General features: G+C 47.8%; 1 protein-coding gene across 1 annotated transcript in view; it reads right to left on the reverse strand.

Annotated features, from left to right (window-relative positions):
• Positions 1 to 2627: 2627 nt before the first annotated feature.
• Positions 2628 to 25056, reverse strand: part of hipk2 (homeodomain interacting protein kinase 2) — a 69175-nt gene continuing 46746 nt past the window's right edge. The window contains 14 exon segments of the mRNA XM_062389711.1: positions 2628 to 4874; positions 4965 to 5133; positions 5240 to 5311; positions 5314 to 5480; positions 6356 to 6682; positions 6825 to 7007; positions 7974 to 8104; positions 11241 to 11362; positions 12087 to 12312; positions 14361 to 14523; positions 14720 to 14904; positions 18215 to 18301; positions 20754 to 20873; positions 21493 to 21616. Of these exon segments, the coding sequence (XP_062245695.1) occupies positions 4412 to 4874; positions 4965 to 5133; positions 5240 to 5311; positions 5314 to 5480; positions 6356 to 6682; positions 6825 to 7007; positions 7974 to 8104; positions 11241 to 11362; positions 12087 to 12312; positions 14361 to 14523; positions 14720 to 14904; positions 18215 to 18301; positions 20754 to 20873; positions 21493 to 21616 (2539 nt within the window). The 3' untranslated portion in view covers positions 2628 to 4411.

The following is a 25056-nucleotide window of genomic DNA, read 5'->3' on the forward strand; positions in this document are numbered from 1 at the left end:
TCCGCACATGATTCATCCACATTACACCTGCTCTGAACCCTTTTTGTAAAGCTGCGACTTTGCCAAACATTTTTCTTTTCACTGTTAAGAGTCTGTCTGTTTATGTTGCGTCTGTTCACTTCTAAACTAAGTCACCTTAGCGGAGTTGTGTGTTCGCTCTCAGGAATGTTTCCTCGTGTTTCTCCGAGATTATTATTCACAGTAACACCACGAGCAAAACTCGGGAAGTTTGAGTGTTTTCGGTAGAAGAACACCAGGATTTACATAGAGAGTGAGATTCCGCCTTATTCTGTTTTCTCTGATTCGAATTTCACCTTAAAGCTTCAGAGGTATCCTTGTTTTTTTTTAGAAGGCAGTACTCTAACAATAAAGCCACAAGCTGGGAAGGCTACACTCACCTCGACAACACACAACATTTCTTTACACTCTACTTGAGAACATTTTGGTAATTGTAAGGTCACTCGATCTACGTTACCGCTCACATGTCTGATTCCCCCCTTTAAAAACCAAACACAAAACATTGGTTATGTGAAAGATGAACACACATCATACACGTCATGCTTTCCTCCACAATGCTGCGCACACAGGGCTTCTCTTAATTGGATGCTTTCATTGGTGAAAATAGTGATTATTCTCCAACCCCCCCACCCCCCCCAATCATGAGGACACTGGTAATTTGACATTATTTGTCTCGTATGAGCTGATGTGTAATTATTGCATCATGCATGGCCACAAACAGTGAAATCAAATGAGTGGTCACCCACAGAGGAGAAGGAGTCTAAAGCCATTTCAGATGTCGCGGGTCACATGTTACATTCATTTTGTGCGGGTGACCACGGTTTTAAAGGTTTACCTGGTACTTTTTTCCTTTTGTCTTTTTTGATTAATTCATTTTTAAAAGATCATTCTATTCCATGTCACACGATAACGTTTTTTACAAATAAATTTACTTACAACACCGATAAAGCTACAACATGAACAACATAAAAACAAAATAACTGGCTTATATAACAATTTGGAGAGAGAAGGTTACTCATAATAATAATAATAATAATAATAATTATTGATCATTCAGCCTATCGACAAGGCCCAGTGTGTGGAGTGAAACGAAAAAACAACAGAGAAAGTTGAATGTGAGGATTTGAAACCAAGTCAAGATGAAGCTGTGTGCGTAAGCTACGTTGAATCCCCCCCCCCTGCAGGAACCCGCTTGCTTGGCAGGTTTAAAAAAAAAAACATCGACATGAAAGGAGTTATTGCCTATCTGCTCTCGTGGTGGTGTAGAGAGGATTGCTTGTACTGTTCTGTGCTGTGCTGAACATGGTCAATCGGTTTCATTCTTTGGTGGGAGGAGCGGAAAGCAAAAGTCAAGAGCGCAGCGACAGGGAAATTCTGACGGGGGGGGGGGGGGGGGGGGGGGGGGGGGTGGGGGGGGACAATACAGCAGTGTATCATGGGTAACGCCAAATTCCCTCCAACAGTGGAATGTTTCAGTAGTCTGTCTCAAAACAGAGGAGCTAGCAGAAGATTTCAATGAAAATAATAATCATCTCCCTTATGCAGGTGTGCTTAGGCCCCCAAATGACGAAGAGGAAATTAAGTAGATCAAATAAAATAAAAGATAAACAGAACAAGAGAAGATGTAACAGGCAACGTTCATTGTAATCACATCTTTAAGTGCCCGGACACAAGGCTTTGCATGCTAGAGTTGATGGGGGGGAGTGGAGAGGGGGAACAAGTACCAGGATGATGGACCACGTGGCACCCTACATATCTATAAGAGCCCCCCAGTTGGATTATCATCAACTCAACACTTACTACCATCAGCACTTAACACAGGTGCACCCACCTCCTTGGAATACTAAATATCACTGTACATCAACCCCCGGGTTACAAGTAGAAATGAGTCTGACATTTAATAAAAACACACACATACTCTGATAAAACGTCCACAAGAATTATTGCAACAATCTCTAAAAAATGAAACACAACATGTAGCCTACTACAGCCATGTCCAAAAGAGTTCAAGATAATGTTAAGTTAAAAAAAAAAAAAAAACATAATCACTTCAAATGCAAGTACTGTGGCATACCATGAAGAAGAGGGAAGGCCTTCACTAAGAGTTCGGATGTGCGCACGGTGAAGAGGACAGAGGAGATTATTTGTATCGGTCGGCTTAGGAGAATAAATGAAATCGAGCAGCAAACACATAAAAAAGCGAAAAGGTGTTCGGCTTTCCCGACCGGCTGGCGTGGCGATGTCTGTGGTGTGTCTGGTTTTTCTTTCCTTATTTATTTTTTTTTATAATCGAAGACAAATGGACAGTGGGGACGAATCGTCCACAAGGCGTCCTTCCAGGTGTACGCTCTGGCATTTCCCGTCTGCTCTGTTTCCTGCAGCTCTACGATGACGCTACCTCAAAACACAACGAAACGACTTCCCCCCCCAAAAAACAAATAGACGACAATAAAAAGGCTTCATGTCAGAATTCAACGTTTGCATTCAGGTAAGGCGGTGCCTCCCGCGGCTCCTACCGACCCCCCGGGCTCAGTGTTACTATCAACCTGCTCAGTGCCAACTTGCTACCATTTGAAGTCCCATTTAAGATAGAGCGTTCCCCCCCCCCCCCCCCCCCCCCCGCGGTCCCCTACCTAAACTGACCCCACGCCCTCAACCAGCCCCTTCACTCGTGTCTACACACCATCTCTCTCTCTCAAACAACCCATCGGTACTCTGTCCCTCTGCTGCAGCCGGGCTATCGCTAGCCTCACAGACCCTCCCTCACGGCAACAATCACTTTCTGTCAGGCCCTTCTTTCGGACTAGCTTTTAACCTTTAAAACAACAACAACAACAACAAAAACGACCTTTACTGTGTCGCAAAAAAACATTGTACTGCAAACTCATCCCCTGGAAAAAACAAGTGAAATCTCTGCTCTGTAATCACGACGCATGCATTCCCTTGTGTGATTTCCCCCCAAAAAACAAATATATGCCAAACTAACGCCACATGTCGGGGCTCCACCGTGATAAGAGGTTTACAGCTACAGCTATAATGTACATTGTTCCTATTTACAAGAATATCCAGAGCGGGTGTAACAAGAATTGAATCTATGACTTTGGTAAGTACCCCAGGCAAGTTATCTCATGCACACATCAGAAAGGAGCTCAGCGTGATAGCGAATCCGACGTTAATCTCCATTAATCTACGCTCACGACGAGAAACAGCCAGGGCTGAGCCTACACCTGGAAGAGAGCTACGACTGCCCCGACTCGGATGGAGAAACCAGGGAATCATGTCTCTCTAAGTATAGCTATAGTCTCCTGCGGCTTTCAGGATCCAAGCCGAGTAAACTGTGTGGTCATATCTGTAAGGCACTACGAGGGAACAATGGTGAAAAACCTACAGACTGAAGAGGGTTCTGAGGGAGTGGACTACACACGCATGGCTGACAGTAGCACACACAGACAATCACGTTGTACATGCCTATGTTGTTATAACCACTTTGTGCAATCACATTGAAAGTAAAAAGGAACAAATAAATCTATTGGTATCAGGAGATAAAAGAATCTTTCAAACAAACAGGTGCTGACTGCTACATTCTAAGAACGGGGCCCCAGCTAAGACACCTAGCTAAAACTGAAGTATCATCGTAAAAGGTGAAACCCAACAAAAGAAAAAACAAATATCTATAAATACACTAAAAAGTTTGTTGTCTTCTGTTGGTTATATTTCCAGAAGCCTCCTCGACCGGAGAAGGTGGAGTGGGGGAAGATGCCTCTCTTCTCTTTACTCCCCACGCCATGAATGATTGGAAATATTAAGACAGTTCAAGGCCATCAATATTTTTTTTTTTCTTTGAAGAGCAGCAGGTTTTCCGTATTTCACCTTCTCCCAAAAACATCTCTTGGGATTCCTAACTTCCAGTCAGTAACCCCTGTTCAACAGTCACTTCCCAAATTGAAGAGGGGGAAAATAAAAATAAAAACAAAATCGGAAAATCTCCGCTGTCCGAAAAGGCCTCGTTCAAAACCTCCCTGTGAAACTAATGAGACGTTTCTTTCCTCGTAAAATAAAGCGAAGAATAGGGAAATAAAAGCAACATAAAAACTGGCCCTTTCAGGAGGAAGAAAAACTAAAAGTGAAAGAAAACATCTTGAACAGTTCCCCTCACAAAACAAACCCCCATCTTTCCTTTCCAGAGAGGCTGTGAATCTTTTCGTTTGTTTTTTCTCTCTCGTTACATCTTCAAGTCAAACGTGAAGTTTTGTGAGGATTGCATGTTCCTCTGTCCCTGTGTATGTCTGAGGCTGAGGAGAGGATGTTCAGGGCGTCGAGGGGGGTGCAGGCGGGTTCGAGGGGGAAGCAGCAGTGCTGGGTCAGGCTCTCCAGTGTCAGTCAGTGTCTTTCTCTAGAGGTATGGGTACTGGTTGACCTTGGTGGGGCTCAGCGGGTATCCAGTGTAGACAGCGGAGGCGGGCGAGGCGCTGATGTAGGCCTGGTGGGCAAACTGGGCCTGGTACTGACTGTGGTGCAGGGTGGGCGAGGGCAGCACGCGGTGGCCCATGCTGACCGGGACCTGGTGGACGAGGCTCGGCGGGTAGCTTCCGTGCTGGACCGCGTGGCGCGCCGTGCCTTGCGTCGCCACCAGGTGGGCCACTGTTCCGGTGGAGCCCAGAGCAGCGGGGGCTGTGTAGGCGTAGAGGTGGGGCTGGCTGGGCAGGTGTGCGGCAGCCAGGTGCGCGTGGACGTTCCCCGTGTGAGAGGGGCTGTTGTGATGGAAGGAGTACGGGGCCTGAGTGGCGATGGTGGGGGTGATGTAGGCCTGCTGGCGCCGATGACCTCCGTTTCGCTCTGCTACCATGTGCTGCTGGCTGGAAGAGAGGAGGACAGAATCAAACATCCCAAAAGGTTAAATGACTCATGTTCCTGAAGTGGTTCACACACACATCACACTGATCGACATGTTTCTCTTTACCTGGCTGAGATTGAGGGGCTGCTGCTGGAGGGGGTGTGGCCCTGAGCGCTGCTGTCGGTAGGACCCGCCTCCAGTGATGCAACCTGGTATGTGATTATTGCCAGACATCATGTTGGATTTGAACTTGTAAGCTGAATTATGATGGTTCATTGCATCTGCAGAGGAGAGGACACAGGGTTTGGTGATTGGGAAGCAGCAGCTTTTATAAACTAACAACATAGTATGAGGTGTCAGGGTCAGGAAAGAGATGCCATCTCTTACCTGTCATCAGGCGCTCACATTCAATCGGGACCTCGATGTTCTGGGTCTTGAGAGGGGGGATGATGATGGTGCGGGGTTCCCGTTGTTGTAGTTGTCCAGTATGGTGTTCTTTGTGTCGTAGCTGTTGTTGTTTGGGGGTCTGGACTGCACAGTGTAGGGGCTGTTGCTGGAGCAGTCGGAGTCGGGGGAGTCGTGGACCGTCACGCAGCTGATGACATTCTTCCTTTGCTTCGAAGTTGAGCTGGAGGAAGAAGAGGAAAGTAACTTAGAATGCTAAATCAATACCAATAAAAAGGAACACATCTGAGACGGAAGTTCAATTTGACTACATCATTAATTATCAGTCTTTGATAAGGCCAGGATTTTTCTCTGGCTCCAAAGTGAAGGAGTTTGAGAATCTCAGGGTCTGGGTGCAAGCATGCTACCAGATCGTTATGATGAAGAAGGAGCTAAACTACAAGGTTTCCAACCCCTCCCTATCACAGAGAGCTCTGGGAGGTTACCGGACAAAAGACAATGTGAATACAAGCGGAAGAAATGAGTTCAGACACACTGAGTGAACTTGTTTCTCTAAAGTGAGAAAAAAAATCTGATTTCTTTTAGCAAGTACCAAATCTCTCTTTTGCATTTGCTTGTTAACTTTCTGTCACTTCTCATTCCCGCTTACATCTGATACCAACACATTGCACCAGCTGGGTTATGTCACTGACATGTCATCATGTTTATTTTACTAATTTAAAGACTTTAGATCAAACCATGTTTTACAGATACACAACGATTTGTTGCTGTAAATGCCGACAGTATTACATTTACATGCTTCTTTGAATCCTAAAATGAAGACCACAGAGTAAAAAGATGAAGAGAATTCTTAGTTTTGTTGGCATTGGTGAAAACATTTCTTTATCCAAAATCAAAACAGATGAACGTCATGTTTTTGCAAAAACTCTTTAGTCTTAATCAGAGCTGATCTAAGTCTGTAGCCCTTGAGATGTTCTTATTATGGACGTTTACGTTTCAGTGGAAAAACTGCTAATCTCTTATGAAGGAGCAAATCATAGTAAAATGAAAATCTCTGTTGAGCTCAAGTTGTGTGTGAAACAAATCCCCTCAACAAACCGTTTGTTTTGTTTTCGGTCCTCCTCCTCATCCGTGTCGCTGCTGATGGTGATGATGCTGACTGCGGGGCTGGGTGTGTCGGGGATGATGATGGTCTGTCTGGGGACGTGGTGCTGGTGCTGATGGTCGCGCGTGGTGCTGGAGGCCTGCTCGGCTCCGCCAGCCCCCCACCCGCCGCCGCCACATGGCTGCGGGGGCGGACAGTTGTTGGGGGCCGAGCCGTTCTGCAGCACGGCACAGCGCGGGGGCGTGTTCTCCTTCACCCTCTTTGAGCGCTGCGGGGACAGCACGGCCTGCGAGGACGACACCTCATAGGCCGACATGTTCCTGACGGAGAGACAGAGGTGGGGTGAGGACAGAGAGGCCGATGGTCAAAAACCTCATGAATCAAAACAAGACTTCATGGTGTTTGTTGTGATGATCCTTTTCTGGCAGGATGGAGATTTATAGTGAGACTGTTGAATAGTACCTGGCAGTCATCTGGTGCTGTTTGTTCTTTTTGGAAGAGGAGTTGTTATTAGTCGAGTGTTGCCTCATAACATGAGCCACTCCCACATTAAGCGTCTGGTTGGATGGGAGTGTGACGTGTCCAGCCAACAAGGCTGGCTGCTGCATGATGGGATTATAATGGCTGCCATGAGGGTGGGGATTCCTGTAATAAAACCACATCAGAAACCAGTAGGTAAAGAAATACTGAAAAAACACATTCATGCACTGTAATATCCAACACAGGGTCGGGAAGAGGAGGAGGACAGATCGAGTATTTCCCTCACAGGCCAGCCGGTGGCAGCAGCCAACTTTTCAAAAGACAACCGAAGGAGAAGAGGGAGCGAGAGCGGGGGGGGGAGGGAGGGCGGAGGAGCTGACACCAGCAGCTGTGGAGCGATAGCTCTGCAGAGGAAGTGCGACACTTTCCCGTCGCCTCTCAGAGGACAACAGAGCTGCCACTGGCCGGGGAAGGGAGGGAGAGGGATGGGGAGGGTGGTGTCTGGTCACAGATGGACAGCTCTGAATGCATGTGAGCGTGCACGGCCCCAGCAGCCTTCCCAATGTTCACATTATATACCTGCATCCTCCCCATCTCCCTGCAGATTGCCCTCTCCCACCTATCAATCCACTCATTAAGTCGTCTCCCTGACAGGCTGTACTCCACATGATGTCTCTACATATACATATATCCCATCTCCCTGAGGTAGAGCCGCTCCAGCATCCACGTGGGGGGACTGCGATTCACTGAAGATAAAGGACGAGCTGTCAGGGAGGTACAGACTCCACGGTCAATCAGCTCGATGCCGTGCCATCTTCCTATAACATGTTCTGACCTATAAAGGCCAATAAAAACCACTGCTGGCCTTTGAAATCTATTTATCTGACAACACACAACTACACACTATCCACTTACTGGATTATGTGACTTGGATTTACAGAGGGATGTGACTTTCAAACTTGATGTGTCAACCTTTCGGAAAATATTCATCCTGCTAAATCCTGTGTCAAGAAGGGTGGGTCCAAAAAAAGTGTACACCACAATATTCAGACATCAAAGTATCGGTGACGGATTAAACTGGATGGAAGCCAGATTTATAAAAATACAATTCAGAAAGGAAGCAGTGTTCACCTCCAGTTGGCGAGAGGCTGTGCGCCGCTCATGGAGTCGGGGATGACAGTGGCATGCTGGACTGAGGTGTGGGTGAGCTGCTGCCAGGCTGGAGGCAGCAGGATCTGCTGGGTGCCGCTGGGCCAGGCCTGCTGAGGAAGGACAACACAGAGCGGGGGACAGACGAAGGGGGGTGGGGAGAGGACGAGGAGGGACGGGGATTGAAAGGACAGAAAGAGGAGACACAGAAAATTTGTCAGCTGCCATGTTGGAAAGTAGTACAATTTCATGAAACCTGGTTAGAGGATGGGACAGTTAAGGAAAAACCAATACAAGTTTGGTGTGGATCCGTACAAAAGGGCAGATTCAGGAATTTGTGTCACTTTCGCTAATACTCTGAAATATTGTGAGGAATATTACGATGAAAAATATCAAATTGAAGGGACTGTTATCCATGAGTGTGCAGCATGATTGAATTTAAAAGGGACTGTTGGGTGTTGGCGACGGTTTCACGATCTTCTGAGTGCCACTTCTACTTTTCACAGGACTGCACATGACCGTGATTGATTTTTCATGCTGTTTTTTTTTACAATCAAAATGCGTGAAGAGGAGAAACTCAGTGGACCCGACTGATTGGTTTGAGGGTGTTGTGATAAATGACTGTATCTTCTCAAAAGTGCGTAACAGCAAGTTCAAACTTGCTCGTGGGCATGCGAAATGAACTCCGCCAGCTCCAAGGAGACATTCATCGACAAAAGAGATAAGAGCAGGACTTAATAAAGATGTAGCGTAGCTCCTCTCTTTGTGTGCTTGTGTATGAGCGACTGAGCCTCCAGCTTTATGTGTGTGTGTGTGTGTGTGTGTCTTCCAGCTACCGTGATTATGCGTTGGACCTAAGTCAAATCAACCGATATTCTAATTAAATTCATCAGCCTATTCAAGCTGCTTATAAAGAAGCTACTTTGTATTTCTGATGCGGAGCTGGAGGAGTATCGGGCATAATACCCCCCCGAGATGTGCCAGGATGTGTGTGTGTGTGTGTGTGTGTGCATGCATGCCTGAGCATGTTTGTGCGCTCCTGTGTGTGTGTAACCCTAATAGTTTAATGCAGTGCTATTGATTAGCACTTTAATGTCAGGGCTAATGAATTGTTCCTTTAATTCCATTTGCACATCTATTTACAACAGTATCAGTGTGTGCTGCGACGCAAATGTTTAAACAGAGGGAGAGAGAGAGAGAGAGAGAGAGAGAGAGAGAGAGAGGAGAGAGAGTAGGAGAGAGTAGGAGAGTAGGAGGGAGCACACTAAATGTAAAGGTAATTTAAGCATGTAGCAGAGCAACTTTAATTTACCTTAGTTTTATCTTTAGCTTCATCTGAACCTCTACTTTAATTTTCATTTGTTCCCACTATACTCTGACTTCAAGTGGCTGCTCTGCTCTGTCCTCTGGCTGCAGGTTTGTGGATGTTGGATTGTTTTCGTCTGAGGTCGGCTGCAGAGCTAAGAGCCGCCCGTGTGTATAGTTGAAGTGTTGCGGGGGGGGGCAGCTGCAGGCCAGCAGAGCTCCTTGTCTGTGCGCTGATGACTGACGTCTCTAATGGAACATTCTGGAGCTGGAGATGGTCTTACATCTAAGAACACGTCCAAGGCCTTTTATCAACATGCCATTAGCAGTCACTAATACATCCATCCATCTCCTGCTCCTCCTGCTGCTCCCTCTATCACGCCTCCTGGCCCTCTACATGCCTCTTGTACAAGGCGTCTGTGTTGTGTAACCAGCCTGTCTGCCCTGAAATGGTAACCCAGTTAAAGGACCGTTTTCTTTCTTCTCCGAACCCACCATCACTATCAGCGGCCCACCGCCTCCCAGCTCGACCTACACTCCCTGGGTGAAAAGCCTTTGTCACCTCGGGGCTTTGAAAGCCCCGGCTCTCACTCCCCAATTGTTTCCACATTTTCTGCATTCCTGAACCAGATAAAGGTCCTGCTGGTTTCGCTGCCTCCCTGCTTGGAGCCTCCTTCCCTCTGCCTCCTCTCACAGCACACCCAGAGAGCTCGGGGGGGGGGGGGGGGGGGGGGGGGGGTCACCTTGCATGGGCCCCAGGTAAGCAAAGGGTGCAGGGGAGATGGCGGTGAGCACCGGGTGGGTGAGGGCACAGGTGGGGAGGATGCAGGAAAGAGGCAAACAATGCCTCCGCCAAGCCGTTGAGACCTCCCACAGCAAAGCAATAAACATGGAGAAACAGACACACACCCAGTTATTAGGTGTACTGGCCTATATAAACCATCTGCTTACGTTAACTACTGTCTGTTTTGGTTTAACATGCGTGCAGACATGAGGCTGCAGTGAACACCTGCAGGATGTGGCAGCAGCATGTGATCTATACGTGATGCGTCAATTACAGTAGCTTGTATTTTCCCGAGGAAGACAAAGATGTTTACATTTGACAGAGCCATCGTATCAATGAATCTGGAGACGTTGTGAGTTATCTGGTCATGCAGAGCCTCTGCAGAGCTTCCCCTGACCTTCCAGGATCCTCTGAGGCCTGTAATTTGGAGCGCCTGACTTGGAACCAGCCCTGGAGCTAATCACCATTTGGTATCTGACAGATTAACCCGCCATAGAAATACAGCCATGCACACACACACACACACACACACACACACACACACACACAGCCGCTTGCTTCCTGCCTGCCTACTGCATGATTAACTGGAGATAAGGGAGCACTTCAAACTCCCTGGATTCTCAGGGATATTTAAAGCCCTCATGGAAATTTCCATAGGGAAAAAGACAGTGTGGCAATGGAAGTGGTCGACAGCGTGCACGCCTGCAGGGAGAGTGATGCACAGTCACTCCCTGTTACTTCCAACAACTGTATATTAGCAGCTAAAGCTCCAGCTCCACTGTGCAGGCTCCAGTGAAGGCCCACTCTGTGTGAAAGGCTCCTGCCTTCGTGTGCATCAGACCGAGGCAGCCTCAGCCTCCAGGAGAGCGGGTTAGCAGAGAGGGGGGGGGGAGAGAGGGAGAGAGAGAGAGAGAGAGAGAGAGATGCACAGAAGAGTGCTCAGGAAAAAAACAGCTGCCAGCAGGAACAGGGTCACGAACACTGAGTAATTTCCAGCCTTCATCGATAAGATACTATTCTTAGTGAAGGGCTTGTGAGGAAAAAAAGCATGTGGAGAGCTTTGTTTGAATGTGAGCGGCTCCAAGTTGCACAGACAGCAGTATTGTTTAGAGCCACAAAACTCTTTCAGTTTTCTCCATGATGCTCGCAAATCTTCCTACCTGTGTGAGCAGACCGGGTTGGATCTGCAGGGGCTGGGCACCAGGGGCCTGCGTCACGATGGGAACGGCGTTCTCCATCCGCACAGAGTAACTGGTGTGCTTGGAAGGGGACGCCTGCAGCCCTGTGCACAAATTAAGTACACACATCGAGGAAGTCAACAAATGAGTACTGCAGTGCCCTCCGCATCGACAAATTACCTCGTGCTGCATCTGGAAACTTCCACATATGACGACATATGAGTATAATGAAAGCTGATGTATCTGCATTCAACAGATGTCAAAACCCTGTGTTCAAATATAGCAATGCTACAGAGAAAAACAAAAACAGTAGTCATGGCAATGGAATACAAAAATGTTAAGGATAATAGAATGAGCCATTCCACAAAAAGAATAAATAAACAGATAGGATAATGCCTTGGAGACCTTCTGTCCTCCCAGTGCATACACAGAGGAGACAAAAGGGGTGTGAGTAGGCATTTCACAAAGATATTAAATTTCCCTTTCAAATGATGAACTGCCTCATCAACTTATCATTAAATCACGGCTGCTCTCTGTTTGTGTTGTGATAGGCTCAAGCTGCAGAACAAAAAAGACAAATGTGAGTAGAAGAGGGACTGTCTGGCCCAGAGACAGAGCTAAAACAGACTGGTCATGTATTTATGGATTTATCAGATAAATGCTTAAAACAAAGGCTGCTCTTAGGTTTTAACTAATTTGCAGTTGTCTTGTGTTTTCGCCTCAAATCTCAGGCTGTTCTGTTTCATGTACCCATGACCTGGTCTTTCTCACAGATCACCTCACGGCTCACTTTGGCTAATGCCCAGTGACTCGTCAGTTCCCTCTTACCTTGGAAGCCAGGTGGGCAGACGATGAGCGCCTGCTGGAAGGGGTCGGGCCGGGCGGCGCAGAGCTGAGGAGCCCCCGGCTGCAGGGGCATGCTCCTCTGGGCCACCGCTGCCATGGAGGCAGCTGCAGGCTGGTAGAGTGCAGATTGGTAGTTTAGTATGGAGACATCGGGACTTGCAAAGGAAAGGGTGGCATTGTTGGTGGAGGAGGGAGCCAGGTTGGCGGCCTAAAGGAATGACGGGACCAAAATAAAAATCATGAGAGTGGAGGTAGTGATGGGAATGACAGGGACGTGGAGGCACTCCAAGGAGGGAGAGCAGAATGGCAAGCAGGGTAGGAAACAGAAAAAGAACAGAGATACAAAACAACCGCAGGATGGAGAGCAGGGCATCCATCACTGATGAGAGCCGATGGAGGAAGGAGGAAATTGAACGAGTGATTTGAACACGTCTTAGAATATGCACATTGTTGATTTGATTAATTAGAGGGAGAGAGGGAACGTGAGGAGAGATGCAATCAATGCAACAATTCTTAGAATAATCAATCATCAATGAGCAAAATGCCACCAGAGCAAATTCAGACAGAGATTTAGATCTTGTTTTGTATCTACAGTGTTTACTGAGCCTCTATTTAAGATTAGAATAATGTGCCACTTAACAGGAAATGTACACTAAACGTCTATAAAGTGACAATATACTGAATATGAATGTAATGATGCTTAATGCTCAGGGCGCTATTTAAAAACAGTTAACAGCAGAAACCTTTTCCCCTGTCATCCCAGTTAAATGAGTTCTGAAGACAAGAGGACCTTGTGTTATGATATCTCACATGTTACAGAACCGTGAGTCGATATAATGAGCTGCAGCACAATGGGATGTCACAGCTTCACTCCCTATCTCCAAATCAATACGACTGACAGGAGTTATATTTCACATCCCTATAATTATGAAAGCTTATGCAAGGTAACTCCAGCATGACCATTAACAAGACATGTGGAATACCGAGACCGCCCAGGAACCTCCCAGAGACAAACAAACGCTTTTTAAGAGACCGTTTGCTCGGAGAAGTATTTCCTCTCCGCGAGATGCCGTCCAATTTTAGCCCGTTCATTAAGCGTACATAGGGGTGGAGGGAAACACGGGGACAGCGCTTTCATTTTTCATTTGCTCTCTTTAGCGTGCTCAATGCACACCGGGGGGAGGAAACATAATCAATACGGCACTCTGGCATTCATCATAAACAAGTACAGAAGCAGGGAAATACAAGCGGAAGACGCGTTCTGAGCCTCGCAAACGAGTCCAGCTGAATAAATCAGGAACTGAAGTCTGCCTATATGCTCAGAGAGCCGGGCGGCGGGAGAGGCAAGCCCAAGGAAACGCTAATCCATTTAAATCACGGCAAGATGGGAATTTTGTCGCAAGCTACACGGCGTGAGTCGGCTTGATACAGCCGGTGATAAAGAACTCTGTTTACTGAAAAAAAGGGGGTGAGGGTGAGAGGGGGGGAGTCGTAACTAAACGCACTCTCGAAAAAAAACCTTGATGCGTAGACAGAAGTCAGCAGTTTCGATTCACCGGCTGAACGTGAGTAAAGCGGAAAAGCACCACAGGCTCAAACCAAGAGAAACGGGAGGAAAGAAGAATACCAAAAAAAGAGAGAGAGAGGAGGACAGGAGGGAGAGGAAGGGAGAAGAGAGGAAGCCTGCTAAAGGGATTCTTAAGGCCTGAAAGCCCCAGAATGCAAGGCAAGCAGGAAGCAGGGGCTTGTCATGTGTGTAATCAGCACTTTGTGACAATCCCACAGGACCTGGGGCACGGACAGAAATGCAGGCAGACAGATATAAAGTACATGCACCGGGGCTGATGGGAAACGTGCAGACAGACGGGAGGAACGGGGGAAAGAACCGAGAACAAAGGGACACGTCTCCGCTCACGGGCTGAGAAGACGCTCACTCACTGACGCTCGGGTGCTTTTGATTGAGATGCAGTTTGACGCGTCGTGTTAGCAAACGCATCATTCATACTGTTTCTTAAAGAGGTTGATTCAGCTTTAATTATCCACCCTGACACGTTTATTTAATACTTTTACCTCTTAAACATGTATATTTTATCGAGAGTATCTAATTTAGCACGTTCATTTACCTCCTCACGGTGGGAAATGCAGTAAACCGAAGCATCTATAATTCACACAGTCGACATCTGACAGCGAAAGGAGTTCATTATCAGTGGTTGGCCCCGGAGCACACTGATGACTGATGGAGTTTGTGTTCTTTACCTGGCTGTGCACAGTGTTCAGCTGGTTGTTGAAGGTCATGGTGAGGTTGGTGGAGGTGCTGGGGGCCACGTGGGTGATGAAGGGCGTCTTGCTCTGGTTGACCGGGTCGTACATGTTGACACGACGCTTACAGATCTCCATGTTCTGGAAGCATGACTTCACGCTGCACGGGGAGAGAGAGAGAGAGAGAGAGAGAGAGAGAGAGAGAGAGAGAGAGAGAGAGAGAGAGAGAGAGAGAGAGAGAGCAGGGATGGGGGAGAGAGAGAGAGAGAGAGAGAGAGAATGAGCGTCCTGAGTCTCACGACAGATGTTGCCTCCCTGTTCGAGATGATAACTACGCAAACAACACGAGCTCGTACTGTGTGCTGTGTGGGAAATCGAGGAGGTGTGACATGGTGACGAAGGGGTGGTTGAGCGTTTCGATGGGGGTGATCCTCTTGTCCGCGTCGATGGTCAGCATCTTGGTTAACAGGTCGATGAACTCCCGGCGGTCGGCCTTCTCCGCCAGCATCTCGGTCCCCTCCAGGTCCGACGACATGTTCACCTGGACGCACACAGGACAAACACACAAACACACCAACACAGGATTTCAAGCGGGTGATTGAGTATTCAAGGTCTCCGATGTTTGTACAGACGACAGAGAGAAATCGCTCCAGCAGTTTCGTTCCCATAGAGAGACCTATTAATACTCACAAGGCCTCATCAGTTAGGGTGTCAGCTTGTGTGCTGCAGAGCCCGGTGATAACCTTGCACCTTGGTGACATTATAAACATTTGCACTGGTATTCATAGCCGCCTCGCCTGAAATATCTCCTGGCGCCTTCAGCTGAGATTTTTATCTATTTCCAAAGATGTGAAAACAAACAAAAAGCACGACGCCAATAAAAGCTGCCATTAGCCAGGGGTCGTAAAAAGAAGCCTTTCACGTGGGACACAATTTCCTCAGTGCCTCTGAAAGAGCTGACATGAGACAAGTTCACCTAAATCTGATCTGAGGCAGCTCCGGGAAGCCGATGTGGAATATCACGTTGCCTCATTTCAATTAAACACTGCAGCTTGGGTTGTGGATAAATACGAGGGAGAGAGGCACATGTTTGTCTTAATGCAAAAAGTACATCGCTGGCAGGAATTGATTTGCTAGGCAGGGAGCTGCCTCTGGGTTCTGGTTTGGCTTTTAGGTTCGCGAAGGAATGCGTGTAATGAAGGAAGCAGGACAAGGTCATGATATATCCTGTCTGGGTTTTAAGCGAACAAGCAGGTTGTCAGGCGATGCGAGGACAGCGACGGGGGACAGGGACAGGCGGCCTTGTTTATTGGGACTGCCATGCAGAAGGTAGCAGGCCTGCGCTTATCTGTAGGCCTGCTCCAGGGGCTATCAGATGTGCTGCCCGTCAACGCTGCAGATCTGATTCAATTTGTCTTTCTCCGTGCAGGTTATTCAGGCTCTGTAACCATTCCTCTCCGCTTGCCATCTCCGCCGGCTGCGATAAAGGAATAATCTGCGGAATGAGGTGAGAAATAATCACATTGTCCTCTGCCAGTGGAAGAGATGACTTTGGGAAATGTGCACATGCACAGTTTGGTGGCACATGCAAAGCGGATCGGGAGTCGGCGGAAGGAGCGCCACCATAGTCCGGATAACAGGAAGAGTGAAAAGGGAAGCTCCCTGTCACTGACTTCATTTAAACGTGTGAATTTACTAAAGAGGAACCACATCTTCATGCGTTTCACGTTTCCAACTCTTAATGGAAAAAGGCTGCATATGAACACAGGGGCTGCAGCTAACACACGGTCGGCCTCGCGTGTCTTGCATGTCAACTGCTGTTTACAGCGGAGCAAGGGCAGGGACGGCAGCTGTCGAGCAGGGGGACAGATCGGGGGGGTGCACCTCGGGAGACTCGGAGCTACACGGCACAACACCCTGCACGGATCCATCTGTACAAACTCCATGTCCCCGGTAGGAGGAGGAATAGAAGAAAGGACGAGTGCATCGCTGTAAGAGCGTGTAATGAGGGGACGATAAGGTGAGGGACATGCCCCCCCCCCCCCCCCCCCCCCCCTGATATCAGCACAGATATTGAGGGATTGCAGATGAAAGTGAATCCATTTTTCGAGTGGTGCCGGCCCTGTCTCGCCTCTACCTCCATCGTGGTCCCTGCATTTGCTCAAATTAGAAATACTTGTGACTCAAGCCTCCCCGTGTTTCCCACGACTGAGAGGAGGTTCATTATCTCGTCCTGGCACCTAGCCCCTTCTGTCTTGCAGGGCCTTCAGCTAGATCATCCATTATGCACGCGGAGACACATGTCCGCAAGGCTGACTTGTTTATACGGTCATAATAGTGAGATGGGGGCAAAACAGGCAGGTTTGTCTCCCACATTAGGTTTGTGCTGCTCTCTGTGGCTCCTCTGTGTTTTTGTCGTCAGCCCCGTCTGTCTGCTACGGTGAGAGGAAGATGGGACACAGAGCTTGAAGCGTTCGGAGACAGAGATGACCCAGGGGATGTCATACCAGTGCAGGTTGGTTTCATTAAACCCTCCGTGAGAGAGAGTGTGTGTACGGTAACTGCAAATTCAACAAACCCAGGCGGCTTCCTGTCCCAGCCGACAGCATGTTATTCCAGACAGGCATGACAGCGGCCCTGGGCGCTACTGGACAACCATAATTGTCTCCATAACTTAAGTAGTTTGGTGTGTTGCATAAATCCACACAGACAGCTCCGGACCGAGGCTGCTGCTGCTGCCGGCTTCGCACCGAGGTGACCGTGTTCCAAAGGAAACAATTCACCTGCTTAGCGCTTATCTCTCGGCGAGGCAGGACGGAGGAGCGCGATGACAACAGGGTCCCTGTCGAGAGATCCTAAAAGGGGGCCTGGGAAAAAACATTGTAATTTTCCATCACCGCTGCCATATCCGCCAGCAGAACCAGTATTTGGCCGAGCGAGGGCGAACAAAACAACCCTCACTATCGGCCTCACTGTCAGGCACGTCCTATCAAAATGTCAGGGCTGCATGTGAACTCTCCCCACCGCGCACGGAGGGACGGATTCCCACCGAGCCACAGAGGAAAGTCATCATCAGATGTGGCCGAGCTCTGTGACAACACTTCTCCATATAGACGTCGGCTATATAAGTCACTTCCTGGGGTTTATGTAAGATCTGCTAAACAGATTCAGGCAGGTGACGTGCAGGGCGGCTCACCAGCTGAGTCATGCAGACGCAGCGTGGTGCGGGTCCTTATGGAATGTGTGCACGTATGTGTTTACTCCTTCGTGTGTGTGTGTGTGTGTGTGTGTGTGTGTGTGTGTAAGAGATAAACACGTTGTCACCTTGCCCTGACCGTGCTGACATGCGCCGCAGATGTACAAAGTGAAGACGTAGCCACAACACATCATTCCTGCCTGAACAAGAGAGCAAACTGCACTTCTCCAACAAGCTAACCAGCCTCGCCACATGTGCGGCTCACGTGTCCGCCTGTGACTTATTAGATCGTGGTTAAGCAGAATGAAGAGCAGAGGAGGACCCGAGGAGGAGGTTCCACCGAACAGCTGCTTTCATTTCGCTCTGTAAACCTCTCCACGGCATCGGAGCAGAGCTGCACCGCATCTGGAGCCGGTGCCGTGGAAAAGGGATAAATATTTTAAAAGGACTTCACATATTTGATGGATAATTCTCGGGGTGTGATGGATCAGACTGGCCTGAGATCTGAGCGCCCCCCCCCCGCCCCCCCCCCCCCGGTCAGAGGAAGCTTCATGTGCGAGACAGGCGGATGTGATTGAAGAGAGTGTCAAAAAATGTACTTTTTTTTTCCGTGGGAAGGGAAGAGTCAAGCTTTGTGATTCTGTTCACAGCCTACCTGCGCCATATCGTCCAGACAGTTGAAGATGTACTTTCGAGCCTCCTTCGACTTGATCCCCGTTTCGCCCTCGTGGTCCTCTTGAGTCTGTGGGAGACAAGAAGCAGATGTTCATCCCCAAAGCCCCATCACACTTCCCCTGCTGGAAACGCACTATTTACATTTGGCTCATTACGGCCTCTTGTTGTTGATGTGCAGCAGGACTCGGCTCGCCCTCTGAGCAACCCTGGGGTCGCACACAAACACTCATCTAACAGCCAGGGAAGACGGGGAGAGTGCACGTGGAGGCGCACACGGTCTCACACTGAGCACGAGTGCACGCTGCGCTACACACAAAAAAAAAAATAACGTTTTGCACAAGTTCACGGGGCGACGCATTTACATGAAGTATATGGAAATGAAGAAGGCAGGAATGAACGCTCTGTGAATCCTTCTCTTTCAAAGGTGGAACATTTACACAAAACAGATCTGCGGGGACTTCAGGAAACCTCCTGACTGAACACATGATCGTTTTAATTAGAGTAAGCGAGCAGTGGAGCGGTTTTTACATGGAAACACATGGCAAGGTCAGAGTGAAGCTGAGCAATCACTCCTGAGATAAAACGTGGTCATGACTGAGCCTTGATGTTTGACTTTCCACCTGAAAATCAAGATGATGAGTTCAGATTAATTATCAGAGCCCATTTGCTTCTCTTTCAATTCCAATTGATTTTATTAAGATTTAAGTTTTTCTAAGCAATCTATTTCCAAATATTTGATTTAACCGTTTGAGTCTTATTAACTTTTAAGCACTAGACAATGGGGAGAAGCCGATCCATACACCACTCGATATAATAAAGTCATATTTCCTAAAACAATGAACATCATAGGCCATCAAATTGTGTTTCAGCCGCAGCATAACTACAAACCCGAAGGTGCAGTATTAAAGAAACGCTAACCACATTAGTTCACTTGTCCACAGGCTGATAAGTCTTCATAACTGTGTCTCAGCTCGGGGGCGGCGTCCTTCAGAGGACACATTTGTTGACCAATTACGTGACAGCGGGCGTGATAGACTGTCCCAATTCGAAGGTTCCTCCTAGTGCGGCAGACAAATGTGCCCTTCCACCCCCCCCCCCCCCCGAGTAACAGAGGCTCTACCAGGTGGATCCGTCCCAACTTTTCCAATGAGTCATTGCACTGTTTTTCAAAGAGGTAATGGCGGCGAAAAAAAGCTTCAGAAGAATTTATCCCCACTAATAATCTATCTGTCTTTCAACACTATCTATTTTTAACTGACAACAGTGTGTTTTCAAAAGGCCTCAGGAGCTCACATGCTTTAGTTTTCATTGAGGATTGAGAAATTCGGAATCTAAGCAAGCACGTGGAAACCTGTTTACCTGACACCTGCTAGAAGCCTGTGGGCAGCCGACTTGAAAGAATGTTCACTTTGCACTTAATAAATACGTCTTCATTTCACTATCACCACCTTCAGCTGATGTCAGTGTGGTATGTTCATGGGCCTCATAAGAAACTCCTAGATGTAACAAAGAGATCGGTCCAAGGCAGAGACACATCGTCCTACCCTGCAGACATGGATCAGCGTTTTCGATTTGACACAGTCGAGAAGTTGGCGCGCGAATTCGCAGCGTGACACACACACAGTTTTAGTTAATCATGGTAAAAAAAAAGAAAAGAAAAGACCTCCTCATTGGGTGGCCTACATAAAGGGACCGTGGCAGGGGGTAAGAAAAGACTCCGAGCTGGATTCACCAGGCTGGTTTTCCCTTTGCCAAATCCTCTCGCGCTGATCCATTTTGCTCTGATTATCCTCGTGCTGCTTTGTTTCTATCCAGGAATAGGTCCGTCATGGTGAATATTAACATCAGCGTTTGACCTTTGTCCTACAAAGATGTCTCTGCCTGAGGGACACGTTCGTAAAATAACTAATTTTCTTTATTTCTTATCATAGATACATAAGCATGTGAGTTCCTACCATCATTAAAGTTATTTTAAAGTGTAATAAATAGGAGGTTAAAAGCGTTAAAATAGAATGCTTTTAAATAAGGTTAATTTGATGTATAATAAAAGTAGTTACACAAATGTTAGGTATATAAGCTATGCATTATGGGATATAGCTAACATGGACGCAGAGAAAACACATCTGATCCTTGAATAACCACGGTTTGTGTATTTCATTGTTTGTGTGTAATACTTGTTTAAGTGACATTTTAATATTATATTTAATTTCGGCACATTTCTGTTGTGTTTGCATGTTTATCAACGGTTATTAACTTGAGAGACTTTCAGAGAAACTACGGAGAGATGTGTGTCTGAAACCTTGGTTCTTTTATTTTTCTAGTTTTCACAGAGACTAATGAGGAAAACGGAGTGAGAGAAGAATAAAATCTTCAAAAGGCTTCTGTGCGTTTCGTGGCCATTAGCTCATTGAACCTGGTGCAGCTACAAAAGATGTTTCTCTTGATGCCTCCGGCGGGGAGTCTTTGTGGGCGTGTGTGTATGTGTGTGTGTGGATGCATCTGTGTCGTTCCAGCTGTACCTTGAGTCTCCAGAGGGGGTAGGTGGAGTCGGGGTCTCTGTTGAAGAACCTGGTGGTCTTCGTCCCTGCACTCAACAGATACTCTGCAGGCAGACCCTGCGTCTGGGAGACGTACCGGATCTGCAGGACAGACGATGAAAAATGCAGTTACATCACATGCATGACTGAACCATATTTTGCAGAACGGCTAAAACTTTAAGAAGGATGTTCTTTTGGCAGTTTGAGAATCTGGGCTGACATTAACTAATCCAAACGTATCTGGCTGATATATGCACAGCAGCCGAACATGACCTGCGCTCAAGAGTCGGAGATTGATTTGAGACTTGTAAATGAGACACTTTGCAAAGTTTTAAGAGCCCGTGAAGAAAAATAAAGGATGCTCAGACGTGCTTGTTCAGTGATGGAGCACAACTCGCCGAAGGTTTCCCCACTGAGCCCCGTCTGACTGATAGAGAGTGGGGAACACGGCGATGTCTTGCTCTGGAGCACAGGGGCTGCGCTAATTGGACAAGTGGCTCTGTGGCATCTGTTCAGATAAACAGGGAGGCTGCGCAAGAATCATCAGGGGCTGTCAGGGGGATTAGAGAAGCAGCCCAACCTCAGTGAGAGCCGGAAAACACACACACACACAAGTAAACATGATCGCACGGCAGCACAGATTCGTGGCTACGGCTACAACCCCCCCGACATCCGCAATCACGAGTCGCTCAGGAGCCGGGAGACGGCAATCATGTGTTACCTGATCGAACTCCGAGGCTCCGGGGTAGAGGGGCCATCCCAGGAAGAGCTCGGCTATCACACAGCCCAGGGACCACATGTCGATGGCCTCGCAGAACGGCAGGCCCAGGATGATCTCTGGAGCCCTGTGGAGGGAGAAATGGAGACAGTGTTGTTTAGTCCCAAACCGAGCAGAGCTGGTGCTTCATTGAGACACTGCGTTGACTGACAAAGAGGTCAAATGTAACGTGAGGAGGAAGTTATCTCTGCCAAAGATGAGCGAGCTACAATCGCCACAATCCCAGATTTAATCACATAAACACACAACAAATTAGATGCACTCCTTTTTTTTTTGTTGTTGTTGTTGTTCCACAGACCACAGTTCCGCCGCAAAAACAAATGACTGAATTAATTTGCAGCCGCTGAAGGCTCTCATGTCGGCAGTTTCAGAGGTGGCACTTTGCAGAAAACCGATTAGCTCCTGTTTATTTAGCCTGTTCAAGGCGGGAACGTTGCCCCTCTATTCCGCTGTATTAAAGGTGCAAACAAGGCTCCCTCACAAACACTGTTGTGCTTCATGTGAAGCCTCTGATTCTCAGGTTTAGAAGTCATGCGTAGAGGCAGCCAAAGGGAGGCATAATGAGGGGTGGGGGGGGTCTCCTAAACAGCAACATACTGGGCTCTCCATGCAGGAGCACCAATGAGCGATCCCCATCTCAGGTTGTCAACCACAGCGACTGCATAAAAGGTAGAAATGTGTGTGTTGCTGTGTTTCACGAGCCACAGCCTCAGAGCCATGTGGAAGCAATCATGCCGTGAAAAGTAAAACCAACAGAAACATTCTCTTGAGACCTCAATGAGCTTCATCTGGGCTCCTAATAGGCTGCGTTGGAGGTAATAATACCTCTGCTTGATTCCCAGACACACACATGCAGTGACAGGCCACTTCAGACCCCTTCAATGGTGGAAGAGCTCAACTTCTATGATTTGATGAAAGAGAGGAAATGTTGTTTCAGTGATTCGAACAGCAGAGCATTACCCGACAATTCCCAAATTTTCCCTCAGCACATTTTGTGTCCTGTCAGAAGGACTAATACACTTCTTGTGAACTCGGGTCTCTGATGGGATTTAAAATAACCAAGAACACAAAAAACAGCTCACTTACAATCCAAACCAGTTTCAAGAGGCCGGCATCACTTCAGTCAACTTTAAGTTCCTCACAAAATCTACGTACTTTTCTTCTAAAAAAACGTTTTCTCCGCAAAGTGAAAGAGGCAAAGCTCTTGCTCTATCTGTAACTTCAATCGAGACTCAATTGATAAAAGCAAAATCCTCCTCTATCAGTTAATTACATATTAGCAGCGTGACACACCGATCACAGGGGATTTGCTGATCGTGGAAAGTTTTTTCGTTCACAGCCGAGTTCACGATGCTGATACTTTCGCAGGGAGAGAAACAAGAGGCCTGGCCTCGGGCCTGCTGGAACTGTAGGTACCAGGGAAACAGACAATGAGGAAAACAGCATAGAGGAGGGGGGGGAGTGATGTTATGAGTGTTTAACAGCCTGCAGGGGGCGATGTTTGAGCAGTCTGAGGGCAGCTGGAGGGTTTGGAGGAGAATGAAATGCCCACACCTCAGCTCTTAAAAGCAAATTTCTAACTGAAGCCCACTGCCCCCATATTCCCTGATTCACTGCTTGCAAACGCTGGGTGAAATCAAAAGTGGGCAGAGGCGATTCCTGGTGCACTGAGATATGGTTGACATATAGAAGACGGCAACAGGATAGACGATGAGGGGAAATAAAAACCAGAACAAGAAGAAGAGACCGAGAGACGGGGGGGGGGGGGGGGGGGGTTCACGAGAGGGCAGAGACAGAAATAAAGCAAATGCCGGGGAGCGCCTGTCACAGACGGTGGTTATTGAGGTCTCGAGGGCAGCCGGGGAACAGACACCAAGACAACACTCCAGCAACAGTATCTTAGGGCACCACCAATACAAAGACACCTTCACACACAATGAGCCGCAGCGTCTATCATGGCTCTGCCAAAGACGCATTAAGGAGCCTGCTCGGAGGAGATAGCAGAGGGAGCAGCGAGGTCTGCTGAAGGAAGGGAGGAGAGGAGATGGACAACAGGAGGGACGGAGTCAGCTTATATCCTCTCACAGCCTGTCAGGCAGAGGGAACAATAACAGCTGCACACCTCAGGTACACCAGCACACAGATAAGCCCAATCATCAAGAAAGTCATAAAAGAAATGCTCTTCCAGTGTCTCTCTCCCAGTTTGCCGGAGACATGCTGCTGTCAGACGTGTGCTGGAGTCCAGATAAACTCCTGGAATTATTCAGCGAGACCGTCTGTGAGAACGAAAACTTCGAGTCAGTTGCTGAGGCCATTCTCTGTTTTTTTTTTCTGCCAGCCCCCTTTAGTAAAAACTCAGGAGATTGTGAAAGTGAGCCCATGTAAGAAAACAGCTGGATTATGTCCAGAGAATCCAACTTGTGCCATACAAGTGGAAAACGTTGAAAATATCGAAACGGAAAGACAACAAGATTCGAGAGCTTTTGGTGATAAGGGCCGATGCCAGTATATACGGTATAACGTTTATCTTATGCCACCTCCTTCATGCTCTGCCCGGGCACAAACCCTCACCTGAATGCTCCAGGGATGTTCCTGATGTCAAAAGAATGTATTGACCCAGTTGTCTAGACAAAACTAAAGGACAAGCTAAGGTGCATCTGATGCAGCTTGGTGTCAGATAAAGGTAGTGACATCAGCAAAACCTACTTTCATTAGAGCACAATTAGTGCACCAGGTGTTCGTCTTCAGTGCAACATCAATGCATGTGTGTCTGTAGCTGTGCAACCACATGTACTTTGCCCTCGTCTGTGATGGAGAGATTAGCTGGTGTTGATGTTATGCTTGGATCCATTTCTGCCTGAACCTTCCTGGGTTATGCTCCAGTGCTCTACTTAGGCTGTTCTCATGGCTCCTCTGCCTCTCAACCACGGCTCCTCCGGTGTAGCGAAAGGCAGAGAGAGAGAGAGCGAGAGCGAGAAAGCGAGAGAGAGATAGAAAGCGAGAGAGCCAGGGAGCGAAGGAAGGTAGGCCAGAAGAAAGAGGGAGTAACATCGTTGCTCGTGATATGAAACCACAAATGCAAATGTGCCCCTACAAGCACACCGCTGCCATCGCATGCAAAGCGCCCCACAGCTGCTGCTGATGCAGGCCTTTCACTGGCAGTGATAAACAGCGCAGCTCAGAAACCCCGCTCCCTTCCTGTCCCCCTTTCCTTCCTAAAGTAGCAGAGCACAAGAAACTGAAAGTTTATCGCGGATTTTTGAGATTAATCCTTAATCTCTTATTAAGTAAAAGCAGCATATGATATAAATCTGGGAAACAAAGACTCGACCAAAGTGCCTCAATATATAAAGGTACAAAAGAATATTTTATTTTAGCTTCCAGTGGCTCAAAGACTGAAAAACGACTTCCTTAAAACCGGGTATGCTCCAGAATGGGCACTGGGACTCGGAGGGTAGAGGTGAGCGTCTTGCTGCACACCATACAGTACATATGGTGTGCAAAACA

The sequence above is a fragment of the Platichthys flesus genome, chromosome 6 (assembly GCF_949316205.1).
Source record: "Platichthys flesus chromosome 6, fPlaFle2.1, whole genome shotgun sequence".
In the NCBI taxonomy this organism is placed as follows: domain Eukaryota; kingdom Metazoa; phylum Chordata; class Actinopteri; order Pleuronectiformes; family Pleuronectidae; genus Platichthys; species Platichthys flesus.